Raw genomic sequence first — 23,519 nt, forward strand, 5'->3', positions numbered from 1 at the left:
GCATCTGAACAAATACAGAGGTATCAAAGAGGAGCAAAGCAAACATCACCCTCCCCTCTCCTTTCCTGCTCCTCCTTCACTCCTTACCTGCAGGCTGGAAGGTCCCACTGGATGAAGCTGAGCTGAAGCCAACGGAGCTTTTCCCACTTCCCGTCTTCTTCCCCTTGTGACTGCTGCCATGGCTTGAGGACTTCTTGCCTTTCACCTCCGACCTGCCCACCTCCGAGGTCTCTTTGCTCCCCTCATGGTGGCTGGTGGAGCCCTGGCAGGCAGCAAACACAGAGGTGACTCACTCAGACCAGATGTGGCCACAGCAGGGGCTCTTTTTACCAGTTTCCCCTTAAGAGAAGTAATTGCCCCCTCTGCCCACAAAGCAATAGGCAGGTCACATCCCTCAGGAGAGAAAAAGCAACATTCCCCTCTACTGCTGCTTGGTGGCACCAGGCTTTATACTCCTGGGGATTACACTCATCCCATCTAACTGCAGGAAATTAAACAGGGCACTGACAACCAAGGCACGGACATGAGAGATTCCCCTGCATCGTCAGCAGAAGGGAGTACCTCAGGGGGTTATTCAGCCCAAATAAGATCTGAATTTGGCTGTGATTCAAAGATGTATTTCAGCTGCATCTCTCAGGTGTGCTATTTTCAGCAAGGTCATTCCACCTGGGGGAACTTACTCATCCTTGTGCTGTGCCGGGAGTTTCCCTGGGTTCCCTAAAGCACCCACAGAAGCACTTCCACTGCAGCCCAGGGCTTTCCAAATCTACTGCAGTAAGTATTTCACAGTGACATTGTTAGAGCAGTGTCAGGGCACGCAGCAGCAGATGCTATCCAAACCCCACGTAAGCCTGGAGGAGACTGGGAAGCAAGAGGGATGAAGAGGCTGGCCAGATGCTGGGAAATCCATGAGCTTGGGATGAGAGAAGTGTGGGAGTTTAGCAGGGAGAGAGTGGAATGAACCAAAAACCAGATCCCCCAGGGCACCCAGACTGGGATACGAAACCTTCACCTCCAAGTCACTTCAAAGCCAACCTAGCAGTGTTCAAAGATCACTTCTTGCACGACATTACTGCAAATAATCAATATTATAGATATAGCTCCGATGCGATGGCTACAGCCCAAAACATAACACCTGTACCTCAGTGCAGACACCTTTTATTTCCTACTGAGCAGATACAAGGAAGACATAGAGAAGCACAATACCTTTCTTACATTCCACTATCCCTGACTCCAGATGACCTCTTCTTGGGGAGAGCTAAAGAAAAAAGGGCTTGTAATGCAGACTCATGAATGCCCAGATAAAAATCTTTCCCCATTCCTCCCACATGGTTTAATCACTCTGCACAATGCAACAGCTGGCAGCCTAACACACACCAGATGTGCCGGGAATATGAAAGACAGGAGGAAGGGAGTGGTGGAAATTAGGGGGGAGAGGAGGGGGAATCTGTATTTTCTCATCACAGACTCCTGGATGTAGGAGATTAAGCCTTCTTGATTTATGAGCTCAGAGGGAGCATGAAAATCTTTCCGACTCTCCACATCTGCCTGGGGAGGGAAAGGAGAGCAGTGTCTGGGGGCTATGGGAAGTTCGGAGACTGCTCCCGACGTCCCAGGAACGAGATGGCTCATGTCTCAGCAGAAACGCAAAGCCCTGAATTTTCCCCCCATAAATTCATCTCTTTGGAGCTCTGCACAAGGTGCACGAGGCCACAGAAGGGCAGGGGGAAACCACATGAGAAGACATGTTCCAAATCCGGAGGGTCAGGAAGGGAGTGCAGGGCAAGTAATGAACTAGCGCAGGGTGGAAGGGGGAAATCTGAGCTGGGAAATAAATCTTAATTGCAAAATTAAAGGGAGAAAAAAAAAAGGGGAGGGGGTTGGGGGGCAGAGGCTGAGCTGGCTCAGCTGCAGGAGGTGAATTAGACACTCACCTGGAGGGCTGATCTGACCCCACAGACCTCCTGGAGATTTTGGGGGCAGGATTTCCCCACCTCCTGCCAAAGGCTATCCTAGATATCCTCTGCCAAACAGCTCACGGCAGATGGTACGACCACAAAGAGCCCTTCTCCAGAGAGCCTGAATTTGGGGCGAGGGCCCAAGCCCTGCAGCCGAGGGGCAGGGAGAAGGAAGCTGAAACCACACGAAATCACTTCCCCTCGCTGTGCCTCTATTTCTTTCCCACTTTGGCCCGTGGAGCCTGCGAGCTCTGTGTGGCAGCAGAGCCTTCCAGGAGACACCGGTGGGCTGCCAAGCACAACACAGCCTTGATCCGAAGGGGAGGGGGCTGCTACCGTAATGCCAATATTAATAACAGTAACGAGGGCTGCATCCATCGCCCCCCCTAACGAGGCGATTCTCCAGCTCAGGGCTGCTGCCTACAGGGAGCAGGACTGGAGAAACCTGCACGTCTGCTGCTTGCCTTGTGCATAACCAGAGGTCTCAACCTCCAGCTTTTCTCCAGCATGGAAATCTGTCCCTGTGTGTGCAGAAACACGGAGGTTTTGTGTGTTGCAAACAGGTGTAGAGGGGGAGGGCATGCTGCATACGGTAAAAAAAATAGGGAAGCACTGAGGAAGTGAGAGAGCTCTTTCAAAATGAGGCAGCAGCTACATTTTGAAGGTCTATTTAAAGCAACCAAGTGAAAAATGTCACCAGAATAAACCCGCTGCCCCAGCTGGAGGTGATGGTCTGATGGGGAAACTCCTGCCTTGAACCTGGAGCCGGGAGAAGAACGCTGAAGCCGCGCGGGCACCCAAGCGCGGGCATGCACGTACCTCCTCCCGCCGGGCACTCGCTGTCCCCCGAGGGGCTCTACCTGTTTCCCAGCCTCTCCGAGACACTGTGCAGCACCCAAGCTCTTCGTTCATTCATTTATTGATGGGAAATCAGAAGAGCATCTCTGTGCCTCCCGATTGGCGGGACCAGCTCCTAGAGGGAACCACTGGGGAAATACAGAAGGGGTGGGGGAGGCTGGCGCTGCGGTCGGAAACACGGAGCAGCTTTGCCCTGGATTAAACTACTGGCAAGGGGAAGCAGGGAGGATGGAACGAGGAACGACACGAGGTGGGAGCTCCTCCAGCCCACGCAGCCCAGGGCGATGTGCGGAAGCAGCCACCCAGGCAGGCTGGGAGCACCAGCTGCCTTTCCACGCTGGAGCACTGGGTAGGGGTCAGACAAAGCTCCATCAGGAGCTCTGGGCTGAAGCACATGCAGAAGCTCTGGCATCACTGTGCCCAAGCCACTCGCAGCACATCCCTTCCCCTCCACCTTGCCATCAAGCAGCGCTGTGCTGCTGTTCTTTATAAGTCACTGGCAAATTCCCACTCATGTCAGGACAAGGGATGCTAAAAGGCTCGGGGATTCTTACCATGAATATCCATGCCGAGACATACGTTGATTTGCAGGGATAACCACCATCCTTCCCCCACAAACCCCTACCCCATCACAGTGACTGGATTTGGCTCAGCCAGGCGCAGTGCAGAGGTTCCCAGGATCTGTCAGCCCCAGGCCGGTCCTGGGTAGATGCTGAGAGCTCAAATAACAGTGGGAAACCTGGAAAATCTCCCTGCAATCGTGGGCTCTTCGCCCTGCTGTGCTCCCTCTCCAGCACCTGACCGGGAGAAGGTGGGTGCGGGGAAGCCTTGGCATCCACGGCTTCGATTACAAACCCCAGATCAAGCCAGATGTTACAGCCCGAAACATGCAGCATGTGTGAGTGTGTGTCAACAAGTGATCATGATGTCTGCAGCTGGCAGGAGGCAGCTGGGGTGGCTTGCAATCCTGCAGATTTACTGCAAGTGCAACAGAGAGCGGCGGGACGGCTCCCCGGGGCCGCTGGCAGGAGGAGGGCAGAGGCACCGACGGCTGTTCCGCTGCTCACTGACCTCCATCGCCGCAACCAGGCACCAGCCACACGGAGAGATCCTCAGCACAGAAACTGCCTCCTCGATTTGGTGTGCGACCGCAGAGCCGGAGCAGCCCTGGCAGCCCAGACTTACTGGTGAGACCCACTGCTGCTCCCCTGGCGAGGACCCCTCCTCTGCCCCAGACCCGCCCCGTGAATGCCATCTTTCCAACGGGCTGTTCGAAAGCATTACTAGTTGACAGCGTTTTGTAGGTTTTGGATAGACCACGTGAAATAGCCAGAAACTGTTACAGCCAGGAACTATCACCCTGAGGGGATGTTTTCTGCCTCCTTCCCACTCCCTGAAAAGTCTGTAGGAGGTCCAAGTAGGATGACAATGAATGAGAGCCTGTATCCAGCACAAATCCTCTACACTCTCTACAACCCCTCCACCTCCAAATCCATCCAAAGCCCTAGCCCTGGAGAACCACCGGGGGATTTTCTTCAGCTTGGAGAAGAGAAGACTCTGGGGAGATCTTCTAGCAGCCTTCCAGTACCTAAAGGGGGCCTACAGGAAAGCTGGAGAGGGGCTTTGGACAAGGGTGTGTAGTGACAGGACGTGGGGCAATGGATTTAAACTGGAAGAGGGGAGATTTAGATTGGATCTAAGGAAGAAATTCTTCCCTCTGAGGGTGCTGAGGCACTGGAACAGGTTGCCCAGAGAAGCTGTGGCTGCCCCATCCCTGAAGTGTTCAAGGCCAGGTTGGATGGGGCTTTGGGCAACCTGGTGTAGTGCAAGGCATCCCTGCTCACGGCAGGGGGGTTGGAACGAGATGATCTTTAAGGTCCCTTCCAACCCAAACCATTCCATGATTTTCAGCAGGTCAGCTGCTCTGCGTGCTCTCTGGAAGGAACGCTCCTGCGCCCCACAAGCAAGGTCTCCTGCCCCTCTTTGAGAGCAACGAAAATCACATTGCCCAAAGACGCTTTTCAGAGGCAGAAGGGAAGCTCAGAAGAGGTGTTAGGAGAAGTTGTTTGCATGCTGTGAATTCACACCCTAGTTTCACTTTCCGGTGTAGATGAGGGCTGAGGCCACACCACTGCGCGTTCAGTGTGTTTATCCCCCGAGGCAGTGAGAGCTCCTCACTGCAGAGACAGGACACAGAGGCCTGGTAGAGTCCAAGTGTCAGATATTAATGGTATTTAGATTCCTAGAAGACGCAGGGAAGCACTCGGTGAGATGTTCAAAAATCTGGCAGAAGTCAGAGGTCTAGCAATTGATTTCAAGAGGAAGACCGAAACCACATCAAAGGATCTTCGTAACTAAACGGTTCAAGAGGGGAGCACAGGATGGACCACATATTAGGTGAAAATTGGAACTGAAAAATATAATCTGGATTGTGAAATTACAGCAAAACGTGAACGCAGAGGCAAGCTGCCTGAGGGAACAAGGAAGTGGAATGTACCACTGTTCCTCCAAAGCAACAAAACAGTTTCACTGCTGTCAGCCTAACCTGCTGAAGTAGCTTGAAAAGTCCTACTGTTACAGACTATAGCTCTGAAAATCCGTTATTAAACATTGCTGAAAGTTTCAGAGGACTTTGGCAGCAACATCAGACACTGGGGCTCAGGTGTCTGTTGCCCCAGGCTCCTTTTAGGCTAAGCAAACTGGGAGCAGACTGGAGCGTGGCTTCAAGCACTAGAAACACATCTCCATGGCCTGGTGGCTGGTGCCAGGCTACAGTGTGCCCGCAGTCCCAGTGCCCAAGGAGCAAGCAGTGCTGGGGCCCTTCTGCTGATTCGTCTGACTCATGCTCCTGCTCACTAGAGATGCTCAGTGCCTCCAGTCCCACCCCTGCTCCAGCACAGCCCGTGCACCAGGATGGGAGCCTGGGACTCTCCATACGTGGTGCCACTTTGGCTACGGTGCGAGAAGCACAGCGAGCTGGCAGCATGGGTCTAGTGTGGGCATCAAGCCTCCTGCATGGCTGCTCTGAGCCAGTGTCCTGCTCCCAGGAGCCTGGACACGACCATCTGCCCTCGCTGCTGCAGGTCATTGAGATCTGCTCTCATCCAGCTGCTTCTCATGAAAGACTGGGGGCTGTGTCACCTGCAGGGATTATCCCTGTGGAGTTCATGCTCTGGTTCATTGGGTAACTTGGAGAAGACCCTGGAGGCAATAAATTATTTGCCCAAGATCATGCAAGCAATAAGCAGAGGAAGAGACCCCAGCTCTCTTCAGACTCTAACCGTGGCACAGCAGGGACTAGCAATGCTCTTCTGCGTAGTCACACCATGAACATCAGCTCCTGGTTTGCTGCACCTACCCTACCCACTCCCCAGTACGTGCTACTGGGATGAGCTGTACTAAACTAAGACCGAGAAAGGACAAAGATGGTTTTGGCTTCCAAGAGGAGACCTGTTCGGACACGCTACATTAATGTGTCTTAAGGTTTTACACCAGTCTAACCCGTGCAATGTCACGCTGGTGCAACTATCCAGAAAGCCTCATACAACCACCCCCTGAGGGGCTTGGGCAGGGTTGTAGCAGGTTGCTGAACGGCTCTTACATTTGATCCGGTGTGAGCACCTTTGGAAACAGAGTTTGAACAATACTTGGGCATCTACGCACAAAAAACCAAGGGAAATACACGCTCTGTTATGAGGATTAATAATAACTCCCTAGGGAAACACTAAAACCCTGTCACTCAAGTACAGCTACAGTAATTAGGATCTCCTGAATTTTAGCTTACAAAGAGTTGAAAGCCGCCTGTAAAACTGAATTGCACCCTTCCCTCTTTATTTACAAAGGTCTGGCAAGACTTTGGAGGAGACAGTGGGTAATTGTCTAACAACTGCTCTAGCTGGCCAAGAGTCAGGTTTTGGGTTTCAGTTCAGCTTGAAAATAATCTTCTTAGGCCATCAGTTCCTGACAGCTCTGTTAACGGGGTGAATCTGCTGTTCCCAAAAGCCAGAGCTGAGCTGCCCTAACATGAGCGCAGGTAAATCGAGAGTGAGTGGAGCTCAGAGGCTGTTCCACCACTCTGTCCTGCTCTGACTTTCTGCTTCTCCCAGCCTGAGAAGCGTGAGACCAGCTTTGCCATTTCAGCTCTGACCTACATCTCCTCCCTGCTTCCAGGCTTGGCCTCACACAGAACACAGAAAATCCTCTTCAGTCCTAACCCAAAGCAACCCTGTGCTGGCTGGCAGGAGCTTTCACTCTTCCAGACCGCCCCTGCGGCGCTTCTCACACACACAGACACTGCTAGCCTGTGAATTTTCATTTTCACCAGGCAGTCCTGCCATGTGAAGGGCACCCAAGCCTTTCCAAGTAGCACTTCTGTGCACAAAAGGACATTCCTGGGACACGTTGTTTATTTGTTCTAGCAGGAGCTTGGCCCTAGTCCTACTCTCACTTACACCACAACAGCCCTGTTGAGGAGTCGCATTAATTTACATTCCCACTACAGAGGAGGGTACAACTCCAAAGGTCCGGGCGCTGGAGTAATCTCACCTGTTTCCTGACCCTGAACAACCTGCAAACTTGGCCTTCACTTTGTTGTGTGCAAGCTCGAGGCAAGCTCCTCTGTGTCTAGTCTGCATCCCTGGAGCACGGGGCTGGCACGAGTTACAGAAAGCTCAGGGCTGCCCTGATTTACAGCCAGGTGCAAGAGCCCACGTCAGCAGCACGATTCCAGCAGAAACACCCTGACATCCTGCCTGTGCCCCACACACCCCAGGCACTGAGAACATAAACCCACACAAGCAACATCTTCCCAGCAGGGAACTGGATGGCCTCTACACCTCAGAAGCAAAACAGGCCACCACGCTGTGCCCCTCTGCCTGAATTCTCCTGAAATGGAGGAACTAAACAGAAACCAACCTCCCATTGTCTGGCGCAGAAAAGCTACCTCTATTATGCACTTTGAAGATCTCACGTGCTTCGAAGATTGTCTGGGTTTTTTTTTTCCCCTCAGCTACACCAGTTTGTCTAATAAAGGATAACATCTCCTCCCACAAGCCTTGCCTTGCTTATCCACCTGCCTGAGCTGTTTGCAACGTGGCAGCAGAAAAGGCCAAAACGTGGATATTTATCTATTCCGCGAGAGCTTCGGATGCGAACATCTGCTGCGAAACAGGCTGGCACTGACAGCTCAATCACTTGGGAGTTCAGCTCCATGATTGTGTCGTCAGTGCTGACAGAAACCAAGACAGCTGCCGTGTTAAATTCCCAAGGTGGGCATCGAGGTGGGGAGTCAGGCAGAGAGCAAGAACGCGACGAATCAGGAACCAAAATAAATGGACAAAAAGCTCTTTTCTCTGCTCTTCTGCACTCCCCTGCCCACTCCCCACGAGAGCTGGTACCGATGGTTTCCCCCTGCCCTCCCTCCCCACCCTACATTCACATGCTCCCATCCTGTGGGTTTGGTACCTTCTCTGCAGCGACGGGCACCGAGGATGGGGTAAGGCTGGTGGGAGACTCTGGACGTTTTTTGTGCTTCTGTTTAGGTCTTTCCTTGTCTTTCCGACTCTGCAAAAGAAACCAGAGAGTACTGGAAGGCTAACTTTTCCTCTGCTGAGAGTAACAGTTGTAAGGGAAAAGAAAGGAGGGTGTGTAGGGGTGGATTTACAACCATACATTCATATTCCTCTTTCCTTCTCCACCCATCCACACAAGCCCAGTATCCCTTCCCCCACAGCCCAGCTTCTGGCGGGGAGCGTCCCACTATCTCTACCCCAGCTGCAGCCAACATCTGGAGTGCAGAATATCAACAGAAGCCCCCAAAACAGTTTATGGTAAGATGATAGGGAAGGACTTAACAAGCTCTGGCTGATTTCAAGAAACCTGAGCTTTCCTCTTGCCATTTCCCCGAGAGGGCTCTGTGCCCCCTTACCCTCACTCTCTACCTTCTTCAAGGGTTTCTCGGATCCACCCCGTACAGTCAATGGGAGAATCTTGATTTCAGCACGTGCTGCACGTGCACAGGCAAAGAGATCAGTCAGTGGAGATCCCTGAACCCAGGCTTGAACATAAGCTAGAGATCCCCCACATCTCCCCTCCCAACACAGACAGCTGGGCAGGGTCCATCTCTGCTAACAGGAGACAGACTAGTTTGACTTCTTCATCCTGTTTTTTCTCTCACTAAAATCCCAGAAACACGGTATTCTTCAAATTGCAAACCAAGGAAAAACCATGGCCTGAGAAACACGGAGTCCTGCCTGCCCTGATTTTGTACTCTGCTGGGGAACGGACTGTAACCAAGCACGTTACTCTTATATGGTGCTTGCTGGATGTTTATGCTAAAACTGAGATGTTTTCAGTGAAGTGACTGAAAGCATAGGCCTGTGTGACCTCAAGTCAGTGGGGCTTGAGGATGCCCAGGCCAGCTGGCATACAGGATGGATGGGTAGAAGAGCATCTCCATCACACACCCCTGCTTCCTCCTCGTCTTCCTCAGCTGCGTGCTCCCATGGGAACATGCTCAGCTGACTACAGGAGCTTTTCTGATGCCAGCTACAGATGTGGCCACCTTTACTGAAGCTGCAGAAACTTTTCTGCTGAGTTCCAAACTTCCCAGTGTGGTCACTGGTGTGTGGACCAAGAGAGCTGCTGTCAGATAAACACCTGCATGAGACGCAGGGCTTAGAAAAAGCCATCCTCCTGTCTTCTGAGACCTTTTTGTGGGAAAGAATGCCTATTCTGGTACAGCTCCCTTGCATGGGTGTTTTATTCTAGAAGCTGAAGTCCTCAGTCTGGACTGAAGGTGCGTTGAGAACAGAGCAGTCGCATCGAAATTCACTGACTCTCCAGAAAGATGCTGATTGCTTCCTCATGCAGGCAAAGCCCTGCGGCTACGGCTGCCAGCACATGCCAAAGTTGGGATGCTGTCAGGAGAAGATGCAATTGCAGCAAATACATGAGCTCCAGTGTGTGTTTTAGAGGGAGAGAGAAGAGAGTGGAATAATTAGCTTAGCAAACAATATGCTAAATGGGAAAAAAAAAAGGGGCGAGAGGACGGGCAGGGCAGAAGGAAAAGGCTGGAGAAGGCAGGCGTGAAGTGAAGCAAAAGTGTTCCAGAGACCAGCACCTTCTGGCACTGGTTTGGCTGAATTTTCCAGTGCAATGAAAAGGAGGCCCCTGCTGCAGCCACCCGTGACCCTACCAGTGCAAACCTGCCCAGATGCCACGGAAGCTTCCACTGGGATGAGCTGGTGAAAAAAAGGAGGCAAATCCAGCCTAGAGCTTCACTGCACTTGCCGAGTGCCCAACCAACGCTGCCAATATCCATGATTTTATCACAGGACTCCTGGCGTTTGGCATATCTGTTAAAGCCTCCGTTCCTAGAGCTCCAGTATTTTACAAGAATCTGTGTTTTCTTTTTTTTTTTCTCCTTTCTTTAATAAACATTTCCAGCTTTGGCAGTGAACAAGGAAAGCTTGAAAATGTGATTTCCATAGACTAAGTGCCGAAAGACAAATTAAAATTAAATTTTTACTAAATCTCATAATGTTTTAAATAGTTGAGAGCTTCTCGTGCTATAAACTCTAAGTCTCAGGGGTCTTCTAGGACAGGAAAATGGGAAAACTGTGGCCCAGTTAGTTAAGCTGCTTGTCACAGACCATGTGCACATCAGTGTTCGTTATTCCAGTAGTAGGAACAATTTGCACTCACTTAATAGCACACAGCAGAGAGTTTCAACTAGCTGAAGAGAGGTTTTTAATATCTACGTCTCATTTTACAAAATAGGATGAGAGAACTTGCTAAGATTTCACAGAAAGGCATCAAAAAATTCGGAAAGAAAAGTCAGGGATCCCCACCCACCCTGGACACACACACTGCCCTACTTCCAGATGCTGCCAGTGCCACTCGCGGAAGCCAGAAATGAAAAACAGGAGCCAGACACCTCATCACAATACATTTTGCCAAATAACTGCACAAACCCTGGTCCTTCAACTTTCTGAATACCACAAAGCTTATTCTCTCATTTTCAGACCCCGAATCCCAAACGCATTTCAGGAGGGAATAAGACACGCTGCTGCAAACGCCGGTGAGACAGCACCGTAAGGATTTAATTTCACATCTCATGGTCAAGATGAGACAAGGCAGAGCCAAGCCGCTTCGGCTCACGACAACGAACCTACACACCTACCTACACACACGCACACACACGTGCACACGCGTGGGGAAAAGCAGAAATGTCCTGACTGTCACCACAGAGAGCCATAAAACCTCCCAGTTTCGTTGTGATGGCAACCACCAAACTCACATCCTCCAGCTTCAAAATCTTGGCTGTCTCCTGTCTGAAAAACCTCCCTTCGCTGTCGGCAGCGCAGAGTCTACAGCAGCAAACGGAGCAGTCCCCTGGTTATATGTAGGAGGGCGTACATATGTACATACTCAGCAAGAACCCAGCCTGCACAATGGGGACCAGATTTCTGGAATGCCTCAGCTCCCATTTAGATTCTTGAATAAATGGTCAGGTTTTTCAAAAAGCTAAACGATGGGTATTGAGCTCTTTTGAAGATCTGGCCCCCGACTACATGTGCTGAGCAACTGCGCTCCAACTATTTAGAAAATCTGTCCCACAGAGACCAGTCTTCGTGCTCTGCTCAAAGGACTGCACGGAAACCAGAACCGCCGCAGCCTGACGAGGAGCTCAGCAGCACTTCTGCCCCCCGTCCCCGCACGCAGCCCCAGCCCATGCCCACGGGGTGCTCCTCCATCCTCCTCCTCACCACCTCCTCCACAGGCTCCCTGTGCCACTCCTGCTCCAGCAGAGCAGAATCCCACAGGACCAGGCACCCAGGAGCAATTCTGGGCTGCAGCCCTTCAGCTCTGCGGAGCTGGGGTGCCTTTGCACACCCAGTAACGCCCATCTCCCGCCCTCCAGTTACGCTCTAATACTTTTGGGTACTCAGAGAGGCAACAGGATCCGACACCTCCTTCAATGCTACTGGAGAAATGCAGCGCCCTGCGTTAACCAGGCAGAACAATTAACTCCGTTGCCCCGTGGACATTCTGCAGAGGGGTCAGGCTGTCCCCAGACCAGGGCACTGGTGGGAAAGTTACTTCTGCTGCCCGCAGAGCCCGCAGCACCGAGATGGTCAGGGTGCTCAGTCCCTCCTGGCTATCTTGCCTTCCTTGGCAGGCCCTCGGACAACCCAGCGTGTTCCCCGCTTGCACCAAAGGCTTTTGAACGTGTGGGTTCTCTCCAGGAACCGGAAGGCTCCAAGTGCTTCCTGCAAAAGCCGCAGGGTGCAAAGGGAGGGGAGAGCAGGAGGGCAGGGGGGAGGCAGCACTCTCCCCTGCCTCTCTGCTGCTCACCCCACCTGTTTTTTCTGCATCCAGCACTTTGTTTTCCCGGCACACCATCACTCTGCTCTGCAAACCCTCCTTCCAGGAAACTTCAGACAACACAGCCACTGCCAACAGCCCGGCTTGCCCGCAGAGCCCTGCCTGGCTGGGCCATGAAGCAGGAGTCAGGGGAGGAGGAGGAGGGGGGGCGGATGCACTGCGAGAGCAGGAAACCATTCGACACCCCCATCCCATCTCCGCAAGCGAAAAGCGAGCCCTACCTGGCGGCTGCTGGGCGCTCCCGGCGGCAGGCTGGCCGGCTGGGCGAGCTGCGGTCTGCGGGGAAGGCGAACCTGCCCCCAGCAACCAACTTCATGGAAAAACAACTCTCTCCATGCAGGATCGAGCAGCTGGGGCTTGGCATGTGGGCACGGAGCGGGCCTGGCTTGCGGCGGGGGGAGCGTGGCTGCATGGGGGGGGGGGGGGGCGTGCCGGCCACACAACCTCCCTGCGAGCTCCCCGGCGCAGGAGGAACGCAACGGGATCTCTCGCTGCCAAAAAGGCTCCTCTCGCTCCCCCCCACCGCCGTCTCCCCTTCCCCGAGCCCCTTCTTCTAATCTGCTGGACACCAGCAATTGGATCATTAAAAGTAGATTAGGCAGGGGAAGGAGGGAGGGAAGAGCTGGGAAGCGCCAACCGGGCTCCGCTGCTCCCTCCCTCTTTCCCAGGCTCTCTGAACTCGCTGGCCCGGAGGAGGAGGGTTGGCTCCGGGCTGCAGCCATGGCAGCCGCAGCGGGCAGAGGGGCACGAAGCCCCTGGCTGCAGCCTCGCGTGCACCAGGGCCGTGCTGCGGATTCCGTGGATTCGCCTCAGACACGCTCTGAGCTCAGGAGAGTTTTTACTCTCCGGGCTGTGTGTGCTCCCAAATTATTGCTGCGCCCTCCGGCTAACGGAATGATTTGCTGGGGGTGGTTAAACACCCGCATCACAAGAGGTCACAGAGAGACGGTCAAGGATGCTGTAAAACAAGGCTTCTACAGCTAGATCAGAGTAGACTTAGATTCGGCACCGCTTCCCGAAAAATCTTTGCTGGCCTTGAAAGCAGCTGCTGCATCCCACTCCACAAAGGCATCGTCTTTGCCCTTTGGTACCTGCGTGGACACAAAACTCCACGGAGCAGACCTCCACCACCAACTCGAAAGCTCCTTGCAGACCCGCTGGCTTTAGATTTCTGCCCATTACACCTTCTCCAATGCATTAAATCCGCCAGGCCGGATCCTTGGCTCGCTTCCTCCGCTGGCATCAGGTCTAGACAGAGAGGCAATGGCAACGGTAGGCTCTGCCATGCATCTGCTCAGACGCTGTGGGACCAGGAGCTCGGGTGCTGCTCTGACTGGTGCTAAAGGGATAAGGGGGGAAGGACAGACACAGTCCTTGTACCTCCATGAAGTGTCCACCGTCGTGGCTACGGAAGCAGTTGAGGAGCTAAAGATGTGTTATGATGGTGAAGGCTCCGTGCCCAGACCTGAGGAGCTGCAGGTGGGCTTATTTGTCCGAGCGCCTGCCTCTCTTTCCTGTGCCATGGGCAGGGGCCATCCCTCTGATAACAACGTCCCATATCCAGATTAATAGTCCCCTGATTTTGCTTATGGGTTCCAGGTGTTCGCTAAGAATAGCACTGGACAAATGTCTCCCTCCACGGGGCACATCCCGAAAAACGTTGTAGCACGTGTGCTGCCGTCCGCTCCTGGTGTGACAAATCCCATTCCACGGAGCGTGGTAATTTTTTTCTGTGCGTTTCAAGCAGACAATATAGGTGACAGAACATCTGTACTTCATTCAACCCCCGTGCGTCATCCAGCGTTTTCTTGGTATTTAGCTATTGTTTTCTTTCCGTCTTTCTTCTTTCTTTTTTTAAACAAACGAACCCCGCGAAGGCTCCCACAGGGCAGAGCACACACATCGCAATGCCAACCCCAAAGAAATAAGCGGGGCTGGTTTTGCTAAGGCTCGCTATGTTCTGAGGAAAACCCAAAGCCTGCAGCTTCCCCGTTTTCAGGACAGCACAGAAGGAAGCGCTTGGGCTGGTATCATTTGTGCCCGCAAGAGGCGGGGGATGCCGACGCTGGCTTGCAGTCCCACATCACAATTGTCCCTTGTTCTGCACACAACAAGGCTCTTCACAGATGCTGAACTGTTTTACAGCAGGGCTTAGGAGTCCAAATCTCAAGTTTTTGCTGTCTTACTGAAGCCACTGGGTTAAATCCTGTGCTCCTCACTTGGTCATTAACTCAGCCAGAGTTTTCCTCCGTAAAGCCGAAGTAAAGAGCCACAGCCCAGCACTGGGAGGGAGCTGTCGGGCACTGAGCTCCTTCAGGAGCGGAGAGCCATGAGCACCTGCATCCCAGGGACTCGCAGGTGCTTTGGTCTGCTGCTGAGTGATGGGCTCCCCTGCAACACCTCCAGCTCCGGGAGGCCAGGAGCAGCCAGCTGCACAGCTGGACTGGCTCAAGCAAAAGCTGTTCTGCTTCAGGTCAGCGCAGCAGCACGCCCAGTTCCCCTGAACCACGTGCGATTCGATCATGCGCCGCTAGTCACGTACTCCGAAACCATGTGGGAACTAACGGCTCAGCCCCCTCTTCGGGTACCCCTTCCAAAGGTCTGCCCTCCCACACCCCGTCCTTCCTCCCTGCACTTCCTAACCGCTCCCAGACCTGTAAACTACCCAACCCCGCTGGAAGCCGAGGGTGCCTTCCTCACCCTGCTCATCCCAGCTGCTTTGCACGCCTCGTCCCCCTTTCCGTGCTGACTCCCCCTCTCTAAGTGGAAGGAGTTGATGTTGCTCTGCCAAGCGATCCCGGCCCTGGAAGGGGCCTCTCCGCGGGATGTGCTGCTCGCAAACCCCACGAGCCGTCAGGAGGGAGAGCAGTGAGGCAGCAGCGAGACGGAGTCTCCGCACGCTGGCGAGGAACCCGCAGGCTAACAATAGTGGCAAGCGCCACTGAGAAGCCTATAAATAAATCCATATTCCTCCTGTTTTCGCTCTCCCCCTGGCGCTGACCTGCTTTCCAACCGCGGCCGGGAAGCAGTACCTCCCCTGCTCCTACCTGCCAGGCACGTGACGGCGCTCCCGGCCCCGCCACCAGAAACTGGGCAAATATAGGAACCCTCGTACGGCCCCCAGCCCCGGGCTGGTGTAATCCCTCAGTTATAATTCCAGCTGAGCTCTCCAAAGCTGCCGTCGATCACCCCGATCCTGCCCTCTCCTCCACCCCCTCTGCCCGCTTGTTGGCTAAAAATAGCACGTTCCAGTACAGCCGTTCACCTTGTGCCAAGCGCTCGCTCCCCGTCCATGGCACAGATGCTCTTTCTCCCTCCCGCCTCCTCCTCTCCTCGCAGCAGCTGAGCACACAAGAGGGGTCAACACTCCCCGCACGCTTTCGCCTCGTCGGCACTAGGAAACCTACTGGCACGGCGTGGGCAGCAGGGTAAGGCACTGCTTCCTAAGCCAGGTTTGCCTTGTTTGCCCATCTAGCAGGGACGGCTTGGGCAAGCTTCCCAAAACCAGAACGGACACGGTGGGCAGCGTTTCAAACTGGATATTGCGGGATAACCTCTGTAAACAAAGGAGGAGATGGCTTTCCTGCCCACAGAATTCATGGACTCTCAGCTGGGCATGCCAGGAGGGTGTCAGTCGGTATTAACTGACGGCCGTTCTGCTTTTGAAAGCCTGGATGCCCTTGTCCCCTGGAGACCGGGCTGAGATCCATCAGACTTGGGCCACATAACCCACCGAGTGTCATTGGGCTGTTTCTGGATGTGGGTCACTGTCATTACCATTCAAAACCCCTTATGCATCGTGAGGATGCCTACTGCAACCAGACAAAAACAAACAAAAAAGAAGTAAAGAGCCAGACACTTATGGCAAGACTTGAAAGATCCGCACCGAGATTTCCAGGGGTATCACCGACTGTGTTTATACAACAAGGTGTATTTGGCTTTGACTATAGTGGGATATATCCAGAAGTTGCTTGGTAAAGTAATTCTGGATTTCTGCTAACAAAAACCAGGATATGGTCCATAAAGTCTTAAAAACTATCGGACCAGACTGACAGTGCAAGCTGTTTCTGCTCCAGATCCTACCGTGCTGCTTTGGACAGACGGGGTGCCAAGGAGGGCGGCAGTCCTACGTTGTGGATTTTGATATTCCAAAAGCTGTATCGAGGAGCAGGGAAGACTTCTTATTCTGCTGCCACTTCTTAGAACCTGAATCCTCCAAAAAACACGTGTCCTGCCTTTTAGGGCAATTTATTGCTATAAATAACAAACACCTCACAAGCCTCTGGCCTCCTCATTTCTTTTGGTACAGACCCTTCCCCACTGGAAGCTGCACCCCTGTCAGAACCCAGGAATCTCCTGGGATTCTGCCTTACACGTTCACTGCTGCTTTTCCTTGAAATATGAGCATTGGTCACGTGAGTCAGTTGGTTAATCATGAACCTTGGTGTGCTGGTAACATGTCCTGTAACGCTGCAGCAGTTTTGATGAGTATGTCTTAACTGGCATAGTTAAATAAAGAACTATCGTACCAGTCCGAGCTGGCATGTGACGTTCTTCTAAATAATCATTTAACGAAGACAAACCACTTTCACAGGTAGACTTGAGGCAAGTGGAACCCCTGTGACTGCCTAATCTAACGAACAAAATACTACCTCGTTTATACTAATTATTGTTCCTGCCTACAATTAACCTGCTGGCCACAATGCAGATGACTAATCAGTATCTTTCTGTCCTTTAAAACTTGGACTCTGGGACGTGAGGACAACGACCTCCAATTTTCTGTTCCCGAGCTGCTGCCTTTAAAACCACAGCCCAAACTACGCCCACACAGATCAGCTCGGAAGCTGGAAACAATTCCACAATGTCATCCTCAAAGCGGACTTGCCGCAAGACAGAAAAGGGAAAGTTGCATGTTTCATAGGCATGTTCTGCCAGGACCCCTCTGGCATAACCTGAACATGCAAACCTGTCTAAAACTGCAGCCACCATTCAGCCCTCTGACTGTGAAACTCTTTGCAGCATCAGGGCTCACCTGAGGAGCCATCGGAGCCCCCTGCACACTCTTCTTCTCACCTCCATCCCACAGGACCGTGCCTCTCTGGATGGACAAAGCCTGTGCAGATCTTACCTTCTTTGGCCTTTCGTGGTGGGATACATGCTTCTCTTGAGTGGGGGACGTGGATCGACTCCTTCTTCCAGCAATGAAGGAGGTACCTCCAGAGTGACGTGAAGTCTTCTGAGGTAAGTGGGGAACGGGAGAGGAGGTGGAGAACAGGAGCAAAAAGAACAAAAGAGAGAGAGGAAACTGGGTTATAGAGTCCAGCTTTCACTGTTACAGGGAGCAAAGGTACAGTAAATGGCTTGTCTACCACATGCAGGACCAAACAATTCTTGCACCAGACGTCCGGTCTGGTTCCTAACACGGGGACCACATCAGACACCATAGTAGTGGGCTTACAAACAGCGTGTTGACCCAACTCCCCAGATCTCTGGTTCTTGGTGGCCCATGCACACTGACACTCGTAAGAAGAAAGGCACAGCTGCTAAGACACCACTGTGTAAACAACCAGATAAATGGTAGCAGCAGCATCGCTTACACAAGCCAGTCCACCCCAACAGCAGTGTCCAGCTTCGTCCTGAGTGGGGCGTGGGGGTGTGCATGGAACGATGCCCTGTTCTCAGACTCCAGGCACCAGCAGAAGTCCTGCTATCTATCTCAGCATCGGCAAACTTGATACAGAGCTACACTTGTGTCAGATACTGAGGGTACCTGAAGGGCAGGGAAGGTGCCCTCCAGTTTGACTTGGAGGGGACGCTCAAGACATCAGTCACTGTATGTGACAGCACTGATAAGCAGGAAGGAAAGTGGGAAAGGCCAGCAACAAAGGAGCCACTGAGACACAAAGCTGTAGGGAGAGGATCAAGTTTCCTTTTTGCTGGAGGGGGGAGAGCAGGTGTCTACTAATTATGCAGTACAGGAAAAGGGTTCCTCTCTTTCCTCTCAGTACTGTAATTAATAGGGGGAAGTCCTTTGCCTCAAATATCCCTGAAATGGATTCATGGAGTGAACGATTCCATGTCTCTTCTGGGCTGTTTCTGTCCTCAGGCAGAAGTTGTGGCTGTTCTGTGTTACACCCTCCTGCCCAGGGTGCCTGAGCTATAAACCCCTAACTCCCTGGAGCATCAAACACCACGGCTGCTCTCCTTTCCTGGGACTTATCTTTCAGCCACACAGACTGGGTCAGGGAAGCCAAAACAGATGGGAAGAATTCAACCCCTAGTTTTGAAAACGGGTTTAAACTCGTTTGCTATAGATGCTATAGAAATGCAAAATGTAAATTAATCTTTCTTCCTAAGTGACTCTGACCGAATGGCTGAAAAGAGAAGCAGACTGCAAACCTTATTTATTTGTGTGTTCTTGGTGTTTCTTACTGCTCTGAGCACAGATACAACCTTGGATGAAGATCACGCCTTATACGTGACAAAAAAAAACCCATTGCACAGATGAAGAAACTCACCATTTTATTGAAGTGGTACTTGCAGTAGCCACAATATTTGACATTGTCGACTTCTAGGACTTCCTCTTCGCATAAGAGGCCAGCCATCTGGGCACTGAAAAACATGCAATTAGCAGGAGCATAAAGCAAATTGTACAATCAGACCACATATTCCACCACAGGGCAAAGAATAGTTCAGAATACTCAGGCAGGGTCTTGAAGTCGCCCGTTCTGCTTGGCAAACGGTATGCAAGGAGGGGGGAAAAAACCAGCTCAGACTATTTTTAACTTATATCAAAATCTTCAAAATTGTCAGTAGTGGTGGATGCTCCATCCCTGGAGACGTTCAAGGCCAGGTTGGACGAGGCCCTGAGCAACCTGATCTAGTTGGAGATATCCCTGTTCCTTGCAGGGGGGTTGGACTAGATGACCTTTGAAGGTCCCTTCCAGCCCTGACCATTCTATGATTCTATGATTCTGTGATTCTATGATTGTCTCGCAATTTTTTTTTTTGTAAGGGAGGCCCGGGAGACCAGCAACAATTCCAACAGAAGAGCTACCACGGCTAGGAAGCCATGTAAAGCTGGGAATCTCCCTGTTCTGCTGATAGGCAATGTTGTTTTCGGGTTGTAAGGAAGGGCACACGAGGCTATCAGCCCTTAAAATCACATCAACTAGATGATACTCTTGTATGTGCTCTGCTGGAGAAGGAACATTCCTCGGTCGTGACTCATCTCTTCTCTTCTTGGATTCCACACAGTCTTAGGGAAATCCCCAGCCTTCTTCTCAGCAGGGAAGGCTGGCTGGTGAAACCTCAGCCTTCCTGGGGAAGTTCCCCTCACAAACAGAGCAAGGATGAGATACCCCTTCAGGGTGATCAGCCCGACTCCCCTCGACACCCATTTGGTGGAGCCTCAAAGCCACAGCAGCAAAACCAGTAACTGGGGCTACTCTCGGGGCGACGCTGCGGGGAACTCACCAGGTGACGTGGAAAGCTTGCCGGCAGCCGTGCCGGTTACAGGCCATGCACGCTCCAGAGGCTGCTTTGCTCTCCCTGCCCTGCTCTTCACAGATGTAGCAGGTCTGCGAAAAAAAATAAGGAAAAATGCTCATTCAAAGAATCAGAGCAAGTGACTACTTCACTCTCATGGTTCACCGGCAGGCAAAGCCTTCAAGAACTCATAATTCTGTGTCCGGTCATCTCCCTCCTACGACAACAGCTCTGGGTTATTTCCCAGTGGCATGCACAAAACTCCCACATCTTCTTTTTCTCCCCAAACAACAACTGTGTCAGATGAAAACGTGGAGTAACCAACATGCAACTCCAAGGCAGAGACTGCTCAAGTTGCAGGGAGTTGGGGAAGAGAGAAATAGAGGACCAAAAAGTTATTTTCAGGAATAGGGATTTACTTTGTTAGTTATTTTTAAAGGAATCTAAGTACCTAGAAATTAAAATAAATTGGCCAGGACATGTGGCAGAATAAGATGACCCCAAAAAGCCAAGGCAGGGCAAGTAGGTTTGGGGCAGCAGGAGAAAGAGATGGCCTTACCTTGTTGAAGCGGTCGTGGGGGACGTACTGCAGGACAATCGGCTCCATGGTGAGCACGTTTGCAAACTGCACCTCTGGGATGTACAACGCACAGACGACATGGGCCCACCCTGGGGAAGCCAACGAGACAAGGAGAGGAGATTGAGATGGGGCAACCCAAAGGAGTCTTAAACTCAGACAGGGCTGCAGACGAGCATGGGAGGGAGAGGAGGAAGAGTGTAGGAAGGGAGACAATTTAAGTTAGATGTTAGATTTGAAATACTGCTTGCTGTAACTTGGTTAGGAATCAAATCCTTTGTAGGTGAAAGATAGACAGATACCACCTCCAGATTAAATAAGAAAGCAGAGATTTCTTTGGGAAAAGAAACATACGACGCTCATTGTTCTTAAAAGCACCTCCTCAGGACTTGAGACCCAGAGTTGAAGACCTAAACAAACCCAGGAAGAGCATCCGAGCAGTAAACGATGCTGATGGGACAGGTTTGAGGTGTAGTCCCATGCCACTGGAAACAAAGCTCCCTTTATTGGCTGTTATCAACAGCTAAAGAAGGCTCTTTTTCAGCAAGCCAGGTGAGATTAAAATCTAAATCCACCAAGATACTTCCCAAATCAGATGTGTAAGTTGAAATTCCATCTAGTCAAGACAGGACTGAGAGAGTTTGAAGGTCGGGAGCCTTTGGGGGCTGATCCATACTGGTAGAGCCCATGCACTGGAAGGATTTTGCTAGAAATAGGATAGATTCACCTGGGCAGGCAGAACCAAATTCCATGATTACAGAATCATACAGCACTGTAAGTACTTGGGCTATATAATTCTGCACAGTGACATGGTAGTAACACTTCTTGTGCCTGTCTACACAGACCTGACCAAACCATGTCATAACATGCCTGGAAGAAGATGCTGTGTTATTATAAAACAATCCCCTAACACAACACTTGTGCTACTGCACTAAGGCTCTTGGCACTTATGGCCAGCACTAGCAGATGCTTCTACAAAATATCCTGGACTTAAGGCTTCTTACCTAAATATGTGATCTAGAAGAATAAAGACCTCCTTGCCTAATTTAACTCTTGATGTATTACGGTAAGGGGCAGGTAGGTACAGAAGCCTTTCTGAAAAATAAGGTTTTGAGAAAAAATAAGTTTGATCTATACAGCCAGTAGCATCAATAGCTACAAGCTCTGACAACTGAAATCAGACTCCACAGTACTTCACAGCACCAGAGGCTGAGAAGCAACAGTGATGAGCAGATAAGTCCTGCAGAGAAAAACATCTTCACTGCATCCTGGTCCCTGCTCTCAGATGAGGACTCAAGGCTGAGGCTCTGTTAACTCGAGGATCACACCGCTGCTCTGAAACCACGCGGCAAACAACTCTGCAACTGCCACATTTCTGTACACAACTGCCAGATCGTGCACTGATTCCTGCGAGGTCAAACTCAAGAAACTGCACGTTTTTCCGATGCCAGCCAGAGGCCAGGCAGGTTCCCCCACAGGGAAAGGTCCTCTCGCCATGGAGGCTTAAGAAAGTGAAATTTTCTTAGAAAAGGCAGAGTGTTTTCATTCCTCTGGAGCCTCCAGCCTTCCCCTTCTGGTGATATAGACTCATAGATGAATTATTTTGTGCCCGGGACAGCTGCCGAGCCCCTGGAGGCTCCGCACGACATACCCGGCTCCGCGCAGAGGTACTCACCTCCGTTGTCGGTCCGTTTCAGGGCTCCATCTTTGTGGGGACACAGTTCACATCTCTTGAAATTAAGCAGAAACAACAAGTTTAATGTAACTCCCAGGGGCACGAGGCCAGAAAAGAGATGATTCATTTACAGCATGGTTATGAAAGATGGGGCTGCTTTCAAAGAGAGGAAGTGGAAGAAGGGCTGAGAGTGGTTTGGGCGCAAAAAGATACTCTGACACAGCTCGATATCGTCCTGTCTGACGGGGACGTATTTAAAGCCTCAGCCCAAGAGCCACAGGGCTACAAGCAAACCTTGACTTTCACGGGACTTTTTTTTTAAAAAAAAAGTTTTAGTCTTTGCGGTTGGAAGAGTAAAACTGAAAACCATGACTCAGAGAGCAGAAGGCAAATAAAAAGAAGCCATTATCTGTCTTTGCCTCTTCCCCTTCCTTCCTTCTCTCTTTCTCTTGCGATATTTTTTCCAGTCTCACGAGAGGCGGGTGAAGCTGTCGCGACATTTTTGCCAGCGGGGCGATGGGGGCCATGGCCTGGGACTGGCAGGTGGAAAACTGCGCTCGTTTTCCCTCCGTCCCTCCCGAATTTGGGTCCTGCCTGGCTGTCATCAGCCTCCGTGAGGGCTGTCCCCTGGCCATAACGCCCTGCCGGAGCGTTGGTGGAAGGTGGGGCAGTTTCGGGGCGCTCTGCCACGCGCGGCGGGAACGTGCTCCCAGCCCTGAGGGCTCTTCCCGAGCGGAGCCTGCTCGAGAACGGCCGCTGTTGTCTCATGGCATCACCCGGGGAAAATTTCTACGTGCTTTTTGTTTTGTTCGACTTCAAAAAAACGCCTGAAAACCTGTAAGGCGCAACCCTTTTCCTTCCCTAGTAGAAATGTCTGATCTGTAAAAGAGAACAAACCAAAACAAACGTTTTTCTGCGAAAAAACGCGCTTCGTCAGAAAGTTGTGAAATGAGGTGCCTGGTGTCCAAAGCAAGACGTCGGGCTGAGCCACCAGGAGCACGTGGGACCTGGTGCTCCTGGTGCTTCGCTGTGATCCCCCAGCTCCGGTGAGTGTAACCAGGCGGATGCTCCACGCCACCAAAAACCACCAACGTATTGAGCAACAACTGGCTGCAAGCAAAAGCCTGAGTAGTCCCAGAGGACCTTCTACAAGGGTGGTTTTCCTCAAGCAAGCTCAAGATCTCCTCTGCTGAAGTTCTACCTCCAGGACAGGCGGGCACAATAAATAGGATTGCAATGCTACGGGCAGCAGGGAGGCTCAGCCCGATCCTCCAAGGCTTTCGTGGGAGCCAAGTGTGCGGGGCTGTCCAACAGGCACCTCTGGCAAGCATGAAATCCCTGTGATAATGTATAAATAAGAGATGAGGGGACAAAGACAGGTGATGTTGTCAGCAACCCATCTCGCCTTCCCTGCGACTGAGTTGGAAATAGGGATGGATGACCACGGGAGGTGTTTCTGCTCCTGGTTAGGTCCCGGCTGCCAGAGGGCCAGAGAGCTGCTCTCACAATTACTATGGAAAGCCCGGCAGAGCCAAGACAGAAAAAGAACTGGGTTAACTGAGACACTGTAATAAGA

At 51.8% G+C, this 23,519-nt stretch overlaps 1 protein-coding gene across 1 annotated transcript in view; it reads right to left on the reverse strand.

The window, feature by feature from the left end:
• The window catches only part of MLLT6 (MLLT6, PHD finger containing), a 42,565-nt gene that overhangs the window by 12,453 nt on the left and 6,593 nt on the right, over positions 1 to 23,519 (reverse strand). The window contains exons 3-9 of the mRNA XM_086626494.1: positions 21,944 to 21,998; positions 20,251 to 20,360; positions 19,680 to 19,783; positions 18,722 to 18,815; positions 17,332 to 17,439; positions 8,280 to 8,378; positions 88 to 262 (exon numbers count right to left, since the gene is read on the reverse strand). Coding sequence (XP_086482620.1) covers positions 88 to 262; positions 8,280 to 8,378; positions 17,332 to 17,439; positions 18,722 to 18,815; positions 19,680 to 19,783; positions 20,251 to 20,360; positions 21,944 to 21,998 — 745 coding nt within the window. The remainder of the gene's footprint in view (positions 1 to 87; positions 263 to 8,279; positions 8,379 to 17,331; positions 17,440 to 18,721; positions 18,816 to 19,679; positions 19,784 to 20,250; positions 20,361 to 21,943; positions 21,999 to 23,519) is intronic.

The sequence above is a fragment of the Tauraco erythrolophus genome, chromosome 25 (assembly GCF_009769465.1).
Source record: "Tauraco erythrolophus isolate bTauEry1 chromosome 25, bTauEry1.pri, whole genome shotgun sequence".
NCBI lineage: Eukaryota > Metazoa > Chordata > Aves > Musophagiformes > Musophagidae > Tauraco > Tauraco erythrolophus.